Source organism: Artibeus jamaicensis, unplaced genomic scaffold (genome assembly GCF_021234435.1).
Source record: "Artibeus jamaicensis isolate MK-2021 breed Jamaican fruit bat unplaced genomic scaffold, CSHL_Jam_final contig_387, whole genome shotgun sequence".
Lineage (NCBI taxonomy): Eukaryota > Metazoa > Chordata > Mammalia > Chiroptera > Phyllostomidae > Artibeus > Artibeus jamaicensis.
This window is the reverse complement of record NW_026521812.1, coordinates 23,126,863-23,149,058: the sequence shown is the minus strand read 5'-3', so window position 1 is coordinate 23,149,058 and position 22,196 is coordinate 23,126,863. Positions and strand designations below refer to the sequence as shown.

Genomic DNA, 22,196 nt, shown 5'->3' with positions numbered 1-22,196 from the left:
CTGTGTCATCCATAGAGAAGGTATAGGTAGACTCATTTTGCCTCCTCGTGCAACCATAGAAAGAATTACAACCAGATCTCAAAAACAAACAACACTTAAAACTGTCAGAAAACTGAACTGTATGGAAGTCCAACAACCAAGGATTTAAAGGTGCCACATTTATCCCCATGGGTAGGAGGGGTAGAGTCGTAGAACCAGGAGAGGACACAGTGCAGTGTGGAGAGGTGGTGGTGGCAGCGGTGGAACAGAAAGTCCCACTTTCATGTGTGGTGGATAAAAATCAGGAGGGATACCTTGGGAGGGAGCAATCCCAGGCCCAGGCCAGGCGGCATAGCCTCCAGTATCAGGAAGATAAACCTCCATTACCTCTGGCTGAAAAAAACAGAAGAAAATGCCGGATTTTTGCCACTTGAAGGGCCTGTACAGTCTTAGAATGTATGCAAACCCCACAGCAGGATGGGCGTCAATCACATACAGGAGGTAGATGAGGTAACTGGAAGTAGGGCTGGCGGCCAGCTGGCCTCCAGAAGTCGGGCAGTGGCACTGACCTCTCTCCAAGCCCCACCCCTCCACACACAGCCACAGAGCGGTGAAGCAGGTTGCCCTGCCCTTCGCAATTACAAAGCTCTGCTGCACATGATTTTCAGATGCCTTTTCTGCACAGGCCATGCTACTAAGACAGGGAGTCAAAGTAGCTCTACCTAACACACGGAAACACCACAGGAAGGCTGCCAAGTTGAGGAAACAAAGAAATATGGCCCAACTGACAGAACAGAACAAAACCCCATAAAAAGAACTAAATGAAATAGAGATAGCCAACCTATCAGATGCAGAGTTCAAAACACTGGTGAACAGCATGCTCAAAAGACCCTGCCATATGCAGAGTACGGCAACAACATAAAGGAAGATTACACTAAGTGACATAAAGAAAAATATACAGGGAACCAGCACTGAAGGGAAGGAAGCTGAGATTCAAATCAGTGATCTGGAATGAAAGGAATAAATGAACAATCAACCAGAACAGAAAGAAGACACAAGAATTCAAAAAATGAGGAGAGGCCTAGAAAAGTCTGGGAGCACTTTGAATGTACCAATTCCTGAATCATAGAGATTCCAGAAGGAGGAAAAGAAGAGCAAGGAATTGAAAACTTATTTGAAAAATTAGTGAAAGAAAAATTCCCTAATTTGGTGATGCGAATAGACATACAAGTTCAGGAAGCACAGACAATCCTAACCAAGTTAGATCCAAAGAGGACCACACTAAGACACACCATAATTAAAATGCCAAAGGGGAAAGATAAAGAGAGAATCTTAAAAGCAGCAAGAGAAAAACAGAGAGTTACCTACAAAGGAGTTCCCATAAGGCTATGAGCTGATTTCTCAAAACCACCCTGGCAAACAAGAAGGGGCTGGAAAGAAGTATTCCAAGTCATGAAAAGCAAGGACCTACATTCAAGATTACTCTCTCCAGCAAAGTTATCATTTAGAAGGGAAGGGCAGATAAAGTGTTTCCCAGAGAAGGTCAAGTTAAAGGAATTCATCATCACCAAGCCCTTATTATATGTAATGTTAAAGGAACTTGTTAAAGAAAAAGTAGAAGATCAAAATTAGGAACAGTAAAATGACAACAAACTTACAACTATTAACAACTGAATCTATAAAACAAAAACCAAAACAAACTAAGCAAACAACCAGAACAGGAACAGAACCGCAGGAATGGAGGTTATTTGGAGGGTTATCAGCTGGGAGGAGAAGGGGGAGAATGGGGGAAAAGGTACAGGGAATAAGAAGCGTAAATGGTAGGTCCGATATAGACAGGGAGTTGTTAAGAATAGTAAAGGAAATGGAGAGGCCAAAGAACTTAGTTGCATGACTCACAGACATGACTTAAGGAGGGGAATGCTAGAGGGAAGGGGGTACCAGGTGGAGGGTGGCAAAAGGGGGAAAAACTAGGACAACTCTAATAGCATAATCAATAAAATATACAAGAAAAATTAAAATAAAGAAAAATCAAATACTTCCACTGCCCCCCAAAGTCCCCTGAAGTCAGAGTTTTGCTGGATGTGATCAAAATTACAAGCCACGTTAAAGTACATGCCCTTAACTCATGTCTATTATTTGTGAAGCTCAATACATTGAAGCTTCAATGTATTGAAGCTTTGTGAGCTTCAATCATTGTGAAGCTCAATGAGATTGTATTTCATTCTGTATAGAGTAGGGAGGCATTCAAATGTGATCAAATAGATCACATTTGACCACAGTATGTATGTATGTAAATACATACATATTGTCATTGGGTTAAAAAAATTTTTTTAAGAAAAAGATATTCAAAACTGGAAAACAAAACAACAAGTTATTTTAATCTCTTATGAAAATATGCAGAAAGAAACTAAATAAAGATTTGAGCATTGAACTTGACTTCAAATATTGTTTTTGGACAGTCTTGAGTTACAAGTCAGACAATGTTTCAGTAAAATAAAAAAGTGGTAACATTTGTTACAAGGTTAGCAAGTATATAATTCTTACTTATTAGAAGGAATATACTGCTTGCAACAAAATCTCTCTATACTTCACACAAATATATATTATTGAGGTAGGTATATCTTGTTTTGAAGTTATATTTTTCACAGTTCATAAGGCACTTACACGATTTATTCAACTTGTAGAAATTGATCTAAATTATATTTTTGGTTTGGGATCTTTAAATACAAGTGTCGGAATTAGGAGCTAGATATTTGACATATCATTCCTTACCTGTCTTCATGTGAACCATATTTCTTATAGCTCTAAAGTGTTCTTTGTTAAGTCAGAGGAAATGTAATTGGTAAACAAGGGCCATTTAGTTGTTTTCCAGTTACTTCTGTGATATTAAAATAGTGTATTGTTATTCATCTTTAAAATGGGCTCAAAAATATTAGCAGTATCACTGATTTCATGAAGCAGGTATTCTGCTTTTTTTGCAGAAAAACTACAATAATAATAAGCTTTGTATTTTTCCTAGGATTGCTCATTTAGTCATCCAACAAGTATTTACTGAGTGTCTTTGAGCCTAGGCATTATTCTAGGCTCTGGGGATACATCAGTGAACGAAACAGACATAAATCCCTGCTCACATGTGCTTAAAATACAGAAAGAGTAATAAGAACAGATATGTTAATAAATTGATAAAGTGTCTATTATGCCAGATGATAGTAAGTGTTGTGGAGAAAATAGAGCTGGGAAGGAGGAAAGGGTGTGCTGGGCGTGACTGAGAATTTCTACAGGTAGTTTGGGAAGGCCTTACCTGAGAAGGTATCATAACAAAGTAAGGACATGAGGAAATGAACCAAGTAGATTCCTGGAGGAAAACAGAATATAAGAGTTTATGTTAGTGACAAAAGCAGAACCCACATACATCTTTTGACTCCTGTTCTTCACTGACCACTTTTTCCTACTTCTTTTATTGTTTGTTTTCTTTCTCTGTGTACTTCCTGTCTGGTTTTGTCTTTGAGATTAGATGACAGAATTGGCACTTTATGGAGATCTTTAAATAAAGACAAGATGATGTTTTCTGATTTGTTCCTATTCTTACGATGTTAAAATTTTCTTTAGGGCTATTTTTAAAAAATTTGTCTTAGCAATTGCAGGAATAGCAGGAGCACAGACTTAATGTTTTAATAAAATAATTTACAATGCCTACTTAGTGTCTGGTCACAGAGAATTCTTATTCACATGTAACCTAAGTTATTTCTGTATACGTTATATTATACTTGTACACAATAAAGCTCATTTGCCACATTTCTGTCCACTTGCACAGCATGTGAAAATTTTCTTTAGATTTTCCTGCCAATTTGACATTAAACTATCTATGAATACTTATGTCACTTCCATAATTAGGAAGCTGTTGAAATCTCTCATAAAATGTATTTTTATTGAACAAGGTAAAGAATTGTTTTTCCAGTGCAAAAGAAAATGTACCTAGAAATTCTTTTGAGTATAATGAATATGTAAGTCAAGAAAGAAACACTCTAATATTTCGAAAGGTGTTTCACAAAGTATCACACCAAAAATACATAACAGTGAGTGAAATAAATTTTTAAAAATCCCTAATTCACCACAGCATGGAGCAATAGTTTGTCATATCAAACAATAAAATTAAGGATAGAAAACATCTAATAAATGTAAATGAACTTATTTTGAAATATACAATTAAATTAATTTTTCCATAAATGACTTGACAGTTAGTAGTGAGGTCTCTAAATCATTATATCATGCTGTGCTCTGCTTTTCCTATTTCTTTGGGGTCACTCTTGTATTGTGGGCCAATGGCCTAACTTGCTAGAACTCTTTCTACTGAAGTCTTTTCATTTGGTTTCCACACAGCTGCAACTTGGTCTTCTCCTTTACTCCAGATTCCTTGCCTGCCTGCCTGAGCTCACACACTGAATTCTTGGAATGTCTTCATTTTCACTTAAAAGTAAAGCTTCTAGATTTCCCCGAAGTCCTCTTTCATTGATTCCACAGCACTTGGTAGAGTCTTTTGTCTTTCTTCACACCCCTACTGGATTGCCTGCCTCTTTTGGACATTAATTTGTATTCCCAATACATTCATTATAGTGCCTCAAAGCATTTTTTGTTTAATACAATTAGGGCAGATCACGTAGAAACTTTTCTTTGGATACACTGACCCTGCCCACTCCCTCCACTCACTGTTTATCTCAGGCCACTGGCTTTCCCACGTCACTTGTAATTCTTTCAAAACATTTGGGCGTATAACACACTGAAAATGATATATGCTATTCTTATACAGGAAACAAAAGTGGTAGGAACACACTTCAGGTACTCTGCCAAAGATGAGCTGGGCGCTCGAGACGAAAAAAAGAAAAAAAATTGGGGCTACTATTTAGGGAGGTGTGACCAGGTAACAATATTTCCTTACAATATGAGGGCCCATTGAGTCACCCACATTTTATTTAGGTTTCAGAATCTCGGTCAGGTATGCTAATTGAAAAGGCTTAGGAGTGGTTATACGTCACACTCCATTTCTAATTTCTTGAAAACGTTCGGGTTCGTCTGCTCCGAACGTTGGGCTCAGAATTGCCCCATTCATCGAGGCCTGAGCTGCCCGCCCCGCCCTCCGCTCCGCCCCCGGCGTTTCCGCACTGCATGCTGGGAGTCGTAGTCCCAGCTGGCAGCGTTCTAAAGGACGGAAGGGCACGGGCATCCGGACCGCCCCCTCGTTACTGGAGGTCGCGTTCCTGGGCTGCTGTTTTTCCTTCTCTCGGGCAGAGCATTCTGCTAGCGCAGTTGAATGTGTCTGTGCCATCGTCTCTCTACTGGGTTTCAAAAAAGTTTTCCTCTTCTTCCCCTTGTACGGAGCTCAAAATGGCGGCCTCCTGGTCGCCCTTGGTTACCCTGCGATTAGTGCAAAGCCGTTTGAGAGGGAGATGTGTTGGGTGCAGAGCCTGGGCAGCTGCTTTCACCCCTCCGGCCACCGCCCCTGGGAACCCCTTTTGGAAAGGTCAGTGACGGTGCCATGAGTAGGGCGAGTCGACTGCTTAGGACTGGGAATGTGATTAGGTCAATCACTCTTCCGTCTCGATTTCCCCCCAAGCTGCCTCCTGGTTTCAGGGTTTTCGGGCTCTGGAGAGGAATTAGTTTCAATCGCTGCTGTCCTTCTGTTACTGCCTGTGTTTGAAGGAGCCCTGAGCATTATGGGAGCTGGCCCAGTGTCATTTTGAAGGTCAGAGCTCGCCCCAGAGTTTGTTCCGTCCTGACTGTTAGAGAGCTAAGACCTGGTGAGCCCAGGTGTTGGAGTACCTGACTATAAGGGATGCTGTTGTAAGGTTGGGACCGGGAACCCTTCCATCCTACGCCTTCCCAAGCTCTCTGGGCTGATGAACAGGCACTGGATCTAAAGCCACGCCTGGAACCCCAGGGGGACTTCTCCTTCTTGGGATTCTGAGAACGCACGCCCACTAGCATTCGCAGATTGAAGGGTAGATTACAAAATTATTTTCAAGCTACTACAGGCTTCAGTGGGGTATATATTTTTTTTCCACTGGGCTTGCTTTATTCATTCAGTTGTTATGTGTTCATGAATGAATGCACATATCCTTAAATAACCAAGCCCACAGGAGTGCTAATTTTACTGCTCTATTCGTATGTTCCCACTAAATTGCGGGTTTCTCAAAGTCAAGGACCAGGTGTCATTGTTTCCTCATCACTTGGCACAGTGTTCGGTGGGCAGATGTGTTTTTTGAATGAATAAATGAATGAATGAATGACCGAACGAACGACGTTATTCTTGTCTTTTCTATCCATATACTTAGGTTTTTTTTCATGTCCAAGAACCCTCAATTGTATATCTTATTTGATTCTTATTGGCTAATTTAGCAAAAGCTCTATCAGTCTTTGACTGTTAATCCTCAATAGATTTGAAATGAGTACAGAACTATGGTTAAGTCACCTTAGGTGTTTCTGCAAAGTCTAGTATAATCCACTTTATAATGGAATATTTGGGTAGCATAAGGTGTGGATCATCCTATAAACTTTGATATTTGGAATAGGCACTAAAAGCAAATTATACAGAACTCAAAAGGTGCAAGGAGTCCAGTCAATCTAAGACTCTTCCATTTCTACCTGTTAGCCACTTAGTTTTCATCCCCAGAGGCAACCTGTAATAGTGGTTGCATATGTGTTCTTCCAGAGACATTCTATGTATGTACAAATATAAATGTATATAAATATCTGCATAAAAAGTAGAAGTGGAACATGCTGTACACTGTTATGTTCCTTTCATTTATTTTTTATTTAGTATATCTTGGAAATAATTCCAAATCAGTAAGCATAGAACTATCTCATGTTTTAAATGGTTGAAATAGAATTCCATTCTATGCACGTACCATCATTTATGAAAAGTAAAATTTAAGGAAAATCATCATAATGACATATAAGATTTACTGAGTGCTTGTTCTTTGTCATGCAATAAGCTGAGTGCTTTCTACATACATTATCTCATCTAATTCTTATTATCCTCATTTTGGGGTTGATGAATCCAAGGTTGCAAAAGTTATATAGCTAATTAAGTGGCAGAACTTGTGGGTTCAAGTAAAGGCTGTACTTGGGCTTAATATCTGACCCTAAAGGCTATGCTGTTAACCTGTACTCATATTACCTCCTATATTTGAAAATAGCGTGGAGAGTTATGAAAATGCAGTTATGAAGATGCCTCCTTCCCCTATTTAAATCAATGGAAAATTTAATTTGAAGTGTTTAGTATTTAGAGTCTCATTTACAGATTTTCTGTGCCTTTTTTGTTATTTTGTTATATATTTTTTATTTTGTTATTTACTTTTTATATTTTATCTCTATTTTTTTCATCTTTCAAGTCTACTCTTTACTACAGTGTGATGTGAGGAAAGCATTGACTTAATGTTAGAACAAGGAAATAGGTAAAGGGAAAGAGAGAGCGGAAAGTAGTTTTGTTTTTAATGCCTTATCTAAGCTTTAATGACGGCTGTGACTCCGAGACATTTTGGAAACCAGAACTATGAAAACTTTAAGGGTCCTAAAATGCTGTTCATCCAAATCACCACCTATCTGATTGCCTAACTTTAAACTTTGTAGGAAATACATTATGAATTCCATTTTGATATATGTGTACTTCTATTAGGAAGATTGTTAAAAAACTGAAAGTGAACATTTTAAATATATAATTTCTATTTATAGAAATTTAAATATCTATTTTAAATATTTAAAAATATTTTATCTTGTTTATATTTAAATTTATTATATAAGTTTATATTTAAATTATGTAATTTAAATATATATGCCCAATTTTACTGCCTGTTTTCTTTTAGGTTTAAGTGTATCTCCATTATAATGTAATAGTTATTCACCTTCCAGATAATTAAGGAGAAGCATTTTATTAGGTATCAGAGTGGCCATGGTGTGGGTGTTAAATGCCTCAAAATTGCCAATTCAGTTGAAGCCTGGTATTAAGTGTGTGGGGGTGGGAATAGTGAATGAAATTTTATTCCAGCCCTTGAATAGCTCTCGGTCTTGGAAGGGACATGAAATTACAATAGCTAACATTTATTGAGCCGTTTCTTTGTTCCAGGCAGTCAGCTAGCAGTTTCATTCTCTCATAATTTATTTGCATAAAAACTTGATATGTAAAATTATCTCTATTTTATAGATGAATAAACAGATATAGCTACCTAACTGGGATTTGAACCCAGATATTTTTGTTCCAGAACCACAGACTTAACCATGTTGTTCTATTAGGTTCTTACCATAACAATGGACATTAATAACACGATGATCTAGACCCACCTGAGGTGGTATAGGACTACAGAGGAGAAAGCAGCTCCACTTGGAGCTGGGGTGGGTGGTGGTTTAAACAAAAGTATAGAAGTGAGCTTTATATAGCTCTTATTGGTTTATGGTCTACCACTGGGAGCAGCTAGAGTTGAAGCTTGGAAGGTAGGCTGGGGTCTGGTTAGAAGAATCCTGTATAGTATGCAAAGATGTCTAAGTTCAGCGGAATGCTATTGGAGGTTTCTTAAAAGTGAAGTAATCAGATGTGTTTTAGCATGATTATTCTTCTGGCAGTCTGAAAAACAGATCAGGAATGTCTGCTTGGGGGGATATTGGAAGCTGGATAATTACTCAGAAGAAAGTTGTAGTGGTTCAGGGGAGAACCAGTTAGGGCCTGAATTACTGCCTTAATGAAGATGTAGATGAGGGCAGCAAGGGAGGGAATTCAGAGACACTGCTTTAGTAGAGTTGACATACTTTGGGGGAGATGAGGAAAGACTGGAGTTAAGATCAATTTAGTTTTCCTAGTTTGGGTAATTAATGGCATTGCCATCTGTCTATCAAGGGAAACAAAACAAAAAGGCCAGAGGCATTTTAGGGGGAGATCCGTTTTGAATTTGTTAAAATTGAGGTGTTCATGATGGTTCCAGGTAAACAATTAGTTGTAGGAAATATGGATATCTGAGACTGGAAGAGGAAATTTGAGGTGTTGAAAGCCGTAAGAATGGAAGATCAGGCTTGGGAGTATTTGTAGAGTGAAAAGGAGAAAAGGCTAAAAGTGAGTGCTTGAGGAAACGGATGTTTTATGAGCAGAAATGTGACCTTGTAGAACAGTTATGTGAGGGGGCTCTGCCTGCAGAGTTCCCCCGGTTGCTGCAGATGAGACTAAACCTACCAAGACATAATCTGTTTGGGGAGGAAAGGCTGACCAGTCTCTCAGAGGAGAAAGGCTTTGAGCCTCTTTCTCAATGGGCTTTTATTGGGTTTAGTTTGCATAGGAATACAGGGTGTATACGTAAAGCTTACCAATCATTGTCAATGATGAGCAGTAATGATCAAGGAATAGATAACATTCAAAGAACTATAAGGGCTTATTCTGAGTCAGAGTCAAATAGATGCCAAAGGGCCATAAAACTTTGGGAAAATAAATTCATTTTATGCTTGGACCCTTAACATTTACATTGAGGGCATTCTTAACAAAGTAGGTTTCACAGGATTTTATGCATTCTTTCTTAAGCCTGATTGCCCCGGGAACCACCTGTTTCAGTACACGGCTGCACCAGCATTGTTTTAGGCTTAAGTCAGGTGGGGGGAAGTAAGGCAGCCAAAAGATTAGGAGACTTCTCACAGACAGAATGAGGACTCAGGTAATAACAAAGCCCAGGGGTGAAGGTCCATCACCCTTTTTTCTATAGCCCCCCAAGTCCTTCCCTGATGGTCCCATTGAGACTGCCTGTCTTATGCTGTCCCTCCCTTGAGGAATCTTACCCATCACTGACCATCCAGCCATCCTCCAGGGGCCAAGCAGGGTGAAGTAAAGGACAGAGGTTGGGCCCCTGCTGTGAGGATAAGTTTTGTCTCCTTAGTGGTTTATGGTCCCAAGGTCTTTTTACTCAGTCTTAGCCATGGGGGGTTCCAGCCTCTGAAACCAGGCAGGGTGGTTCCCAACACAGTTAAGTCACAGGAAAATTGGGAGAGAAGCCAAGGAGGAAAATGTTTCTAGGTTTTCTGAAACTGAAAATTAGCATATCTGAAATTTGATTTTATTTAAGCTAGTCTTAAAATTTAAATTTATTTTATGGAGGTAAGATAATATGACATCTTATTATTGTCATAAGATGGTGTCACATCTTATTCTTACTTATTATTATAATGTCCTATATCTCCATGTTATATTTTTAGGTGTCTCTGTTATATGATGATTCATATTTACCTTTAGCTTCACAATCTCCTCTTCTTTTTTTTTAAAGATTTTATTTATTCATTTCTAGAGAGAGGGGAAGGGAGGGAGAGAGGGAGAGAAACATTGATGTGTGAGAGATATATCAATTGGTTGCTTTTCGCACACCCCCAACTGGGACCTGGAGTGCAACCCAGGCATGTGCCCTGATGGGGAATTGAACCAGCAATCCTTCAGTTCACAGGCCTGTACTCAATCCACTGAGCCATGTAACCAGGGCCATGGTCTCGTCTTTATTTAGTACATGTACATAGGAGATCTCAGTTAGGTATTTTATCTTTTTCAGATTTATTTTTTATTTTTGTTTATTCTATTACAGTTATCCCAATTTTTACCCCTTTGCTCTCCTCCATTTAGCCCCACCCCTGCTCCCAGAGTCCATCCCCACACTGTTGTTCATGTCCATGGGTCATTCATACGTGTTCTTTGGCTACTTCCTTCCCCTTCTTTCCACCTTTCCCCATGCCCCCCCTTTCCTCTGGCAGCTGTCAGTCTGTTCCCTATTTCTATGCCTCTGGTTCTGTTTTGCTGGTTAGTTTATTTGTTCATTAGTATCCTCTTATAAGTGAGATCATATGGTATTTGTTTTTCGCTGAGTGGCTTACTTCACTTAGCACAATAGTCTCCAGTTCTTCTCATGTTGTCTCAGAGGGTAGGAATTCCTTCTTCTTTCTTTGTGCTGTGTAGTATTCCATTGTGTAAATGTAACACAGTTTTTAAAAAATTATTTATTTATTTATTTTTTAGAGAGAGGGAAAGGGAAGGAGAAAGAGTGGGAGAGAAACATCAATGTGTGGTTGCCTCTCATGTGTTCCCTGCCGGGAACTGGCCTGCAACCCAGGCATGTGCCCTGACTGGGAATCGAACCACGATTCTTTGTTTTGCAGGCCTGCACTCAATCCACTGAGCTATACCAGCCAGGGCGTGTAAATGTAACATAGTTTTTTAATCCATTCGTGTACTGATAGTTACTTAGGCTGTTTCCAACATTTGGCTATTGTATATAGTGCTGCTATGAACATTGGGATGCATAAGTTCTTTTCACTTGGTGTTTCATTTTTCTTAGGGTATATTCGCAGGAATGGAATCACTGGGTCAAAAGGCAGTTCCATTTTTAATTTTTTTAGGAAATTTTGTACTGCTTTCTACAGTGGCAACAGCAGACTGCAATCCCACTGACAGTTCCCTTTTCTCCACATCCTTGCTAGCACTGGTTACTTTGTTGATTTATTGATGATAACCATTCTGAAAGGTGTGAGGCGATATCTCATTATGGTTTTAATCTTCATTTCTCTGATGATTAGTGACATTGAGCACCTTTTCATATGTTTATTGGCCATCTGTTGTCCTCTTTGGAGAAGTGTCTATTCAGGTCCTTTGCCCATATTTTAATTGGGTGGTTTGTTTTCCTGGTATTGAGTTGGATGAATTCTTTATATATTTTGGAGATTAAACCCTTGTCTGATGTATCATTGGCAAATATGTTCTCCTATACAGTAGCTTCCCTTTTCATTTTCATGATGGTTGTTTTTTAGCTGCGCAGAAACTTTTTAGTTTGAAGTAGTCCCATTTATTTGTTTTGTCCTTTATTTTCCTTGACCTTGGAGATGTATTAGCAAAAATATTGCTATGTGGGATATCTGAAATTTTACTGCCTATGTTTTTTGCTAGGACTTATCTGGTATCGCACTTTATATTTACATCTTTTATCCATTTTGAGTTTTTCTGGTGTATGGTGTAAGTTGGTGATCTAGTTTCATTTTTTTTCATGTACCAGTCCGGTTCTCCCAACACCATTTATTGAACAGGCTATTTTATTCCATTCATTGTGTGCTCGTGCCCCCTTTGTCAAATATTAATTGACCATAGAGGCACGGTTTTATTTCTGGGCTTTCTATTCTGTTCCATTGATCTATGTGTCTGTTATGACAGTACCAGGCTGTATTGATTACAGTGGCCTTGTAGTATAGTTTGATATCAGGTATTGTGATCCTCCTATTTTGTTCTTTTTTTCTGAAGATTGCTGTGGCTGTTCAGGGTTTTTTTTTTGGTACCACATAATTTTTGCAGTATTTGTTCTAGATCTGTGAAATATGCCATTGGTATTTTAACAGGAATTGCATTGAATCTATAGCTTTGAGTAGTATGGACATTTTTATGGACATTTTAATTCTTCCAGTCCATGAGTAGGGTATATGCTTCCATTTATTTGTATCTTTCTCAATTTTCTTCTTCATCGTTCTGTCATTTCTGAGTACTGGTCTTTTACCTTTTTGATTAAATTTATTTGTACCTACTTTATTTTTTGTTGTTATAGTAAATGATATTTTTTTCTTAGTTTCTCTTTCTGGTAGTTCATTGTTGGTGTACAAAAATGCCATTGACTTCTGAATATAACTTGTATCTTGCTACTTTGCTGAATTCACGTATTAGGTCAAATAGTTTTTTGGTGGAGTCTGTAGGGTTTTCTATGTACCCTATCATGTAATTTGCAAATAATGACAGCTTTACCTCCTCCTTTCCAATTTGGATGCCTTTTAGTGCTTCTGAATGCTGTGGCTAGGGCCTCCAGTACTAGGTTAAATATGAGTGGTGAAAGCAGACACCCTTGTCTTGTTCTTGATTTGGAGGGAATGCTTTTAGTTTTTGCCCATTGAGTACAATGTTGGCTGTGGGTTTCTCAGATATGGCCTTTATTATGTTGAGGTATGCTCCCTCTATTCCCACTTTGCTGAGTGTTTTTATTGTAAATGGATTTTATCAGGTGCTTTTTCTGCTCTATTGCTATGATCATGTAATTTTTGTCTTTCGTTTTGGGTATGTGATGTATCACATTTATTGATTTGTGAATATTGTACCAGCCTAGCATCTCCTGAATAAATCCCACTTAATCATGGTATATGATCTTTTTAATCTATTGTTGGATCTGGTTTGCTAGTATGTTGTTGAGGATTTTAGCATCTATGTTCATCAGAGATATTGGCCAGTAATTTTCTTTTTTTGTTGTGTCTTTATCTTGTTTTTGGAATAAGATAATACTGGCTTGTAAAAAGAGTTTGGGAGTCTTCCCTCTTCTTGAATTTCCTGGAATACTTTGAGAAGGATAGGTCTTAGTTCTTCTTTGAATGTTTGGTAAAATTCGCCCGTGAATCCATCTGTTTCAGGGCTTTTGTGTACCTGGAGTTTTTTTTACTACTGCTTCACTTATGCTAGTGTTAATCAGTCTATTCAGGTTTTTTGTTTCTTCCTGATTCAGTTTTGGAAGATTGCATATTTCTAGAAATTTGTCCATTTTGCCCATGTCGTCCAATTTTTTGGCATATAGTTGTTTGTAGTAATTTCTTACAATTCTTTGTATTTGTATAGTATCAGTTGTTACTTCTCTTTCATTTCTAATTTTATTTATTTGGGTTCTCTCTCTCTTTTACTTGATGAATCTAGTTAACGTTTTGTCAATTTTGTTTATATTTTCAAAGAACCAGCTTCTGGATTCATTGACCCTTTGATTTTTTTTTTTTTTTCAGTTTCTATGTCATGTAAATCTGCTCTGATCTTGATTATTTCCTTCCTTCTGCTTGCTCTGGGCTTTGTTTGTTGTTGTTCCTCTAGTTCTTTTAGATGTAGGGTTAGGTTGATTGAGATTTTCTCAACCTATCTCCTTTAGGTAGGCTTGTATTGCTCTTTGCCTTTGCTATACCCCATAGGTTTTGGGTTGTTGTGTGTTCATTTTCATGTGTTTCTAGATACTTTTGATTTCTTCATTTCTTCCTTGAATTCATTGTTAACCCTTTTATTATTTAAAAACATTATTCAGTCTCCATGTATTTGAATGTTTTTGAGTTTTTTTTCCTTCAGGTTGGTTTCTAGTTTCAAACCACTCTGATTCGAGAAGACGCTTGATATGATTTCAGTTTTCTTGAATTTGTTAAGGCTTGTTTTGTGTGCTACCACGTGGGACACATTCTGTCTTTGAGAATGATCTATGTGCATTTGAGAAGAATGTGTATTTTGCTTCTTTGGGGTGAAATGTTCTGTAAATATCAATGAAGTCCATTTGATCTAGAGTATTATTCAATTCTGCAATATTTTTGTTTCTTTTTTTGTTTGGAAAATCCGTCCATTGTTGACAGTGGGGTATTAAAATCCCCTATAGTGACTGTATTTTTGTCTATCTCTTTCTTAAGGCCCTCCAATATTTTCTTTATATATTTAGGTATACCTATATTTGGTACATATATGTTTATAAGAGTTATATCCTCTTGTTAGACTGCTCCCTTAAATATTATGTAATGATCTTCTTTGTCTCTTGTTATGGCCTTTGTTTTGAAGTCTTTTTTGTCTTATGTAAGTATTGCTACCCTAGCGTTTTTTCCACATACAGTTGCATGGAGTATTTTTTTTTCTATCTTGTTACTTTCAGTCTGTGTATATCTTTTGGTCTGAGATGAGTCTCTTGTAGACCGCATATCTCTGGGTTGTGTTTTCTTATCCATTTAGCACCCCTATGTCTTTTGATTGGAGCATTTAATCCATTTACATTTAAGGTTATTATTGATGGGTACTTATTCATTGCTATTTTTTCCTTTGTACCCGTGTTCCTCTCTTTCCCTCCCTCTCTCCTTCTCCTTCAAGCAGTTCCTTTAGCATCTCTTGCAGTACTGTTTGGTGTAGATGTACACTTTTAGCCTTCTTTTGTCTGGGAATCATTTTCACCTTCCATTTTAGGTGAGAGCCTTGATGGATAGAGTAGTGTTGGTTGCAGGTCCTTGCTTTTCATTACTTGGGATATTTTGTGCCAGTCGTGGCCTGTAGTATTTCTGCTGCAATAGCTTTATTGGAGCTCCCTTTTATGTTACTAGCTGTCTCTCCCTTGCTGCCTTTGATATTCTCTTTGTTTTTAAATTTTGCCATTTTGATTGTAATGTGTCTTGGGGTGGGCCTCTTTGGATTCATCTTGATTGTCACCCTCTGTGCTTCCTGGACTTGTATGACTTTTTCCTTCACCAGGTTAGGGAATTTTTTTGTAATTGTTTTTTTCAAACATGTTTTCTATCCCTTGCTCCTTTTCTTCTACTTCTTGTATCCCTATGATGCCAATATTGTTATGTTTCATGTTGTCCCAAAGCTCCCTTAAACTATCCTTGTTCTTTTTGAGTCTTTTTAAATTTTCTTGCTCTGAATGACTGTTTTTTCTGTTTTGTCTTCCAACTCACTGATTCATCTAGTCTGCTTTTAATTCCTTCTACTGTGTTTTTCATTTCAGATATTGCATTCTTCATTTCCAATGAAGAAATAAGAAACCTGGTTCTTATTCAAGGTTTCTCTGTCCTTTTTCTTGCTGATGTAGGTCACACTAAGTTCCCTGTAGTTCTCACTAAGTTCCTTGATCATCCTTATAACCATTACTTGGATCTTAATCTCTAATAAATTGCTTGCCTTGATTTCATGTAGCTCTTTTTCTAGAGATTCCTCCTTTTCTTTCATTTGGGGGTTGTTTCTTTATCTTCCCATTTTAGTTTTCTCTTGGTGTTTGTTTCTATGGATTTGATTGATTTGCTTTGACTCTGTCTTGTGGAGTGGCCTTGTGTGTTAGGAGTACTGTAGGACCTAGTGGTGCAGACTCCTTGATCTCCTGATCTGGATGCTCTAGGGATGTCGGTTGTGTGGGTTATGTGGACTTTCCTTTTGTATTTGGGTCCCGATTTTTATTGGCCCATTTGTTGGTGGGAACTTTCCCCCTCTGGTTGACTAAGGGACTCAATACCTACCACAACCGCCTCTGTCCTGAGAGGGCTTCTAGGTGTCAGTTGGACCTCCAGTGGAAGCACCTACAGGAGACCACCTACTCCCTGCTTCTCTCTCACACCAATGCCCCTCCTCCTCTTTCCCAAATCAATAGATTATATCCTGTGTGCATCATATTCTTTTAAGTCTCATATCATCCTGATGAGGTGGGAAAGGAAGGGAAGAGTCCAGTAACCAAACCATAACATGGGATGGTGGCGGGGCACTTGTGCCACTCCCTCTAGTGAGTCTCAGCCTGGTTTCCAGCAGCAGTGGGGTATGGGGCCCTGTCAGGGGTGGAGGGCAGTGCGACCAGTCCCATAGCTTCTTTCCAAGGAGGTTATTGTAATTTCCACAAAATGGCTCCTGCTTCAAATCCGCGCAGCCAGAAGTGCTAGGCTGGGTGGTGGCCGCAGCAGTGGCAGTGGTTCTTCCAGGAGAGCCCAGGCTACCTGTCCCTGAGTGCCCTTGCAGGTGGACAGGCAGTGGCACACTCACACACACACTTGGATGTACACATGCTCACTCACACATGCTCTCACTCACACGCAGCTGGATTTTTGAGTTGATTGCTCTGTGGTTTAGCTGCAAGACCAGTCTGGGGCTGGGAGCAAGTGGGTGGAGCTTCCAGCTACTACGCAGCCATCTTGGAACCCTTGATGAGATATTAATATGAGTAGAACTAACTCCACCTCAGCCATGTGGATTGGTATAATTTATTCATGGTGTGGATTAGTGGTTTAGAAAATGGGCTTTGGATGTTTACTACTCAATTAGATGAATACTGATATGTGAAACTTCATGTGTCTTGGATCTCCATGAACACTTACTATATTAGAAAAAAAATGTTCATGCCTAACTTCATGAGACTAGCTTCATGGTAATTTTTTAAAGCCTAGCACAACTTATTATATAAACATAGCTAATGCCCTAAATGTAGTAGTGGGGTAGAGGGTGGAACAGATGAAATAGGGTGGGTTCAAGAGTAGAACTGATGGAAAAGAACTTTAAAGGTTTAGAAATGGATCATTGATCAACTGTTGATTATCATTGCTTTATACCTCAAGAGCTTCATTCTCTTTAAGTAAATTATGAACAGTTAAATGGATTGTAACCATCTGGGATTTGTCTTTTCACAAAATGTCCTACAAAAATAATGGATGTCAAGGTTCTTGAAACTGGCTGTCCAGCCTTCGGGCCCAGTGCAGTAAGATGTTCTATAAAGTCTCTGACAAAAGGTCATCTAGCCTCAGCTTGACTATATGTAACACTTGTTTTCCTAGGTCACTCATGTTTTCTCTGACCTGTGACTAAGATTTGTTCTAATTTCTTTCCTCAGAGGCTTTTGAATATTCCTATTTCTGCTGTGTTGTGTCTTTATTGCCTAAGGTCCTTCATTGAGGTCACATTTTATACCTGCCCTACTGGAGGTAACCCATACTTTAATTTCCAGGATCCTTTTTTTGTAACTTCTTTCACTATCCTGATTGTTCCTTTTTATATCTTTTCTTCATCCAGCTTATCCTAGAAATTACTGTTTCAGTACATTATCTATCCAAATTTTTGACCAGGTATGGATGGTAGTTTTCAACAATTTTTAGTTTATTCATAGCTTCATAATGCAGTTTATATCTTCAATGTAACTCCTGTAAGATTCCATTTAAAAATTCTCATATATGTGTGAGGGTATAAATTTTAAAACAAATGAACATAATGACTGCTAAGAATAATTAATAATGATTGAATAATAAACTTATATTGAATAATATTGTTATTTATTATATTGAATAATAAATGAACATCTGAATGTGTAATAGATGTTATTTTTCTTTGTCTTTTGAAGGAAAATAGAGCCCATAGATCTCATTATTAAATAGTGTATGAGCAGGATGAATGTTAAGGAGTTACTCTGTATGCTAGGCCATTCCCGTAATTATTTCAGAATGGCTTTATTCAGATATTTAGGCAGTATTTTACTGATTTGTTATCATGAAACTGAAAGTACTATTTTTTTCCTGTTGTAAAGTTATACATATTGGCACTTTTAAGATTAGCTTCTAAAGGAAAAGAATGATAACCAGCAAGCATTTAGTTTTAATTTTCATAAATTTTCTATTTAATTCAAAAGCACTCCTTTAAAGCTCCTAAATCAGCCTTTTATAAATAAAGTAAATTATCTTGTGATGCATTCCTTGATGATGGCTTATGTTGTTTTTCTAAAGAAAGAATTTAATTAAGGTTTGATTTTCTTCTATTGCACTTTGTTTTTTCATCATGGCTCAAATGTAGGTCTTTAATGTTACTGCTCAGTCTGACTTTTTGGGTCATTGATGACCATTGCAGTTTTCAGAAAACCAGCCAAATATCTATTTTTAGGTGTGATTAGAACGTAAGAGAGCACAAACAGACTGCCTATGACCTTAGCATGGGTTTCTGTCATTGTAGGAGAACATTTCTGGTCAGTGGCCACTGTTTACAGTTTGGTAAAATCAACACATGTACAAAAAACTCATGAATAATTGTGAACACAGTATTTGAATGGGTGTTTAATCAATATGCATTAAAATCTAATTACAGTAATGAAGTTTACAGCTGAAATTTTAATCCAGCCCTTTAGAAATATTAAATGTGCTTTTCTGTTTGTGCATTTTTCTCACAGCAGTTGGGTAAACATTTATAACTGGAAATCTCAGTTTCTTATATAGTTTTGATTTCATTTAACGGAGCATGTGTTCTTTATGGCTACAGTCTTCTTTGTGAAGAAGAAGCTCCTTTTATTCCTTAACTGTTACTTGAATTTTCATCAGTTTTATTTTAGGACTGGTAAACATATGGGATACCAGAGAAATAATAAAGTGTGATTTGGAAAGATTAGATTGTGGTATTGGTTTCATTCCATACTACCGGATCAATCCTTTAATTTAGTACTTCTGTTTTCTCATCTGTAGAATGAGATTAATTATCTTAACCACCATTCTTACATGTCATTTATATGGCTGAAATAGATTATTATTCAAGAAAGACCTTTTAAAATTATAAGAAATGTTATATAAGTGTGGGCTATGCTAAGGGTAATTGAAATATTAATGCTGAAATGCTAGAGTGGTAGATTTTGGTCAGTAAATAGAAATGGAATGAACTCAACTGTATATAGAATTACTAAAAGCATTTTAACTGGGTGAACTTGCTTATATTAACAATGGAAAAGGGCTTAGTTTGATTTCAGTGCTTTGTAGTCTAGAAAATACAGTTCTGATTTTTCTAAGACTATATGAAGGGCCTCTGTACATAACTAGGGATGGTTTTTGTTCTGGATGTAACTACCTTTTGTTTCAATATTCTGAATAGCTAGAGGTTCTTAGAAAATACAAATTACTGATTTTTTCATGATGTTTCAAAGAAAGCTTTTGAAATTTGATTTATGGTATAGAAATGGGCTACTGGGGTAAAATATCTTTATTTAGTAAGATACTGTTTATGGATACTATTTTCAGAGGAACTCAAGTAGTTGTGAATTATTCACTGTGTAGCTAGATATAAATATACCATTTTACAGAATCATAGAATATTAGGACTGAAGAGGAGTTATATAATCAGATGTCAGATGGGCATGTAGTTTCTGCTGTATTTGTTTTTTAATTTTTATTGATGCATCTTATCCAACTTTGGATTAACCTAAATGTTAGAAAATTCTTTAAGTAGTCTGAAATTTGAGCTTTTCTGTTACTTCTCTGCAGTTCATCTTGAATCTTTTCCTAGGCATAATATTGGGTTGGCCAAAAAGTTGGTTTGTTTTTTTCTGTAAGATAGTTCTATTGTGCTTAGTTGTCTTTAACTTCATGTGAAACAATTTCGTTAGAATGTATTGTGAAAGCTCAACATTTTTGGCATATGCTTTATTACTTCAAGAAAGGTAAAAACATTAGGGATGGACTGGGGTGGGAGCGAAAGACAGAAAACTGTACTTGAACAACAATTAAAATAAATTAAAAGAAAAGAAAGGTGAAAACAGGACTAGAATGCAAAAAAAAGATTTGCGCAGTGTGTGGAGAAGGTGCTGTGACTGATCTAACATGTCGAAGTGGTTTGTGAACTTTCTTGCCAGAGATTTCTTGCTGGGTGATGCTCCACGGTAGGGTAGACCAGTTGAAGTTGCTAGTGATCAAATCGAGACATACAAGAATCATCCAATGAATGCATATATAAGTAGATCAACAAATTGATGTTTCTTTCTCTCAAATCAATAAATAAAAATGATAAAATACTATATGTGCATAGCAGGAAATACAGAAAAGACTATTTCTGTTAACTTTATTTTTATTTTAAAAGTACATTTTAATTAAAGTATGCTCGTAGATAGAGAATGAACTGACAGCTGTCAGAGGGGAGGGGCATTGAAAGGCTGGGAGAAAAAGGTGAACATCTCAGACATAGATAGCAGTATGGTGATTATCAGAGGGAAATGGGGAATGGGGTGGGGAAGGTAGAAGATAGTGTCGGGGGATAAATGGTGATGGAAGAAGACTTGGTGTGGTGAACACACTATTATATACAGATGATGTATCATAGAATTGTGTACCTGAACCTATAAATTTATTAATCAATGGCACCACAATAAATTGAATTGAAAAGATTTATTTAATAAAGTGCACAAAGGAAAAGTGTAAAGCCTACTGAATTTTCATAAAGGGAATATATCTGTGTAACTACAACCTAAATCAAGAAATAGCACATTTGTAGTACCCCAGAGGTTCTCATTGTGTTCCCTCCAAGTTACTAGCTTTTTACTTCCAATGGTAATCAACACCCTGTTGATTGACACAGGTTGTTTCTCTGTTTTAGCTATTACAAATAATGCTGCAGTGAATATGGGGGGGAGGTGCAAATATCATTTTGAGATAGTTATTTTGTTTCCATTTGGATAAATACCCAGAAGTTGAATTGCTGGGTTCTATTTCTTTTTTTAATATATATTTTTATTTTATTGATTATGCCATTACTTTTGTTCTATTTTCCCCCTTCATTCCCCTCCACCCTGCACACCCCTCCCCCACCATTCCCCACCTTTAGTTTATGACCATGTGTCTCAAGTTCTTTAGATCCTATATTTCCCCTACTATTCTTACCCTCCCCCCTATTTTCTATCTACTGTCTATGCTACTTATTTTCTGTACCTTCTTCCCCCTTCTCCTTCTCCCACTCCCCTATTGCTAACCCTCCTTGAGATCTTCATTTCTATGGTTCACTCCTGATCTAGCTGTCCTCTTAATTTGCTTTTGTTTTAGGTGTGGTTGTTAATAACTGTGAGTTTGCTGTCCTTTCACTGTTTATCTTTTTTATCTTCTTTTTCTTAGGTAAGTCCCTTTAATATTTCATATAATAAGGGCTTGGTGATGATGAACTCCTTGAATTTGAACTTTCTGAGAAGCACTTTATCTGTCCTTCCATTCTAAATGAAAGTTTTGCTGGATAGAGCAATCTTGGTTGTAGGTCTTTGATTTTCATGACTTGGAATACTTCTTTCCAGCCCCTTCTTGCCTGTAAGGTCTCTTTTGAGAAGTCAGCTGACAGTCTGATGGGAGCTCCTTTGTAGGTGACTGTCCCCTTATCTCTTGCTGCTTCTAGGATTCTCTCCTTCATTTTAATCTTGGCTAATGTAATGATGATGTGCCTTGGTGTGTTCCTTCTTGGGTCCAACTTCTTTGGGACTCTCTGAGCTTCCTGGATTTCCTGGAAGTCTATTTCCTTTGCCAGAATGGGGAAGTTCTCTTTTATTATTTGTTCAAATAAGGCTTCCACTCGTGACTGTTCCTCTTCCCCTTCTGGTACCCTTATAATTCGGATGTTGGAGCGTTTAAAGATGTCCTGGAGGTTCCTAAGTCTCTCCTCATTTTTTTGAATTCTTGTTTCTTCATATTTTTCTGTTTAGTCATTTTTTCCTTCCTTCTGGTCTGCTCCCTTGATTTGAGTCCCAGTTTCCTTTCCATTACTATTGGTTTCCTGTGCATTTCCATTCATTTCAATTAGTTTAGCATTCATATGTTCCTCTAATTTGTGACTAAAATCAACCAGTTCTGTGAGCATCCTGATCACCAGTGTTTTGAACTGTGCATCTGATAGATTGGCTATCTCTTGGTCGCTTAGAAGTATT

The 22,196-nt window shown here is 37.6% G+C and overlaps 1 protein-coding gene across 3 annotated transcripts in view; it reads left to right on the top strand.

Moving 5' to 3' along the window:
• The first annotated feature begins 5,170 nt into the window (after positions 1-5,170).
• AFG1L (AFG1 like ATPase) overlaps positions 5,171-22,196 on the top strand; it is a 207,640-nt gene continuing 190,614 nt past the window's right edge. For all 3 annotated transcript variants that reach the window (XM_053664828.1, XM_053664827.1, XM_053664826.1), the window contains exon 1: positions 5,171-5,500. In XM_053664828.1, the coding sequence (XP_053520803.1) occupies positions 5,365-5,500 (136 nt within the window). In that variant the 5' untranslated portion in view covers positions 5,171-5,364. The remainder of the gene's footprint in view (positions 5,501-22,196) is intronic.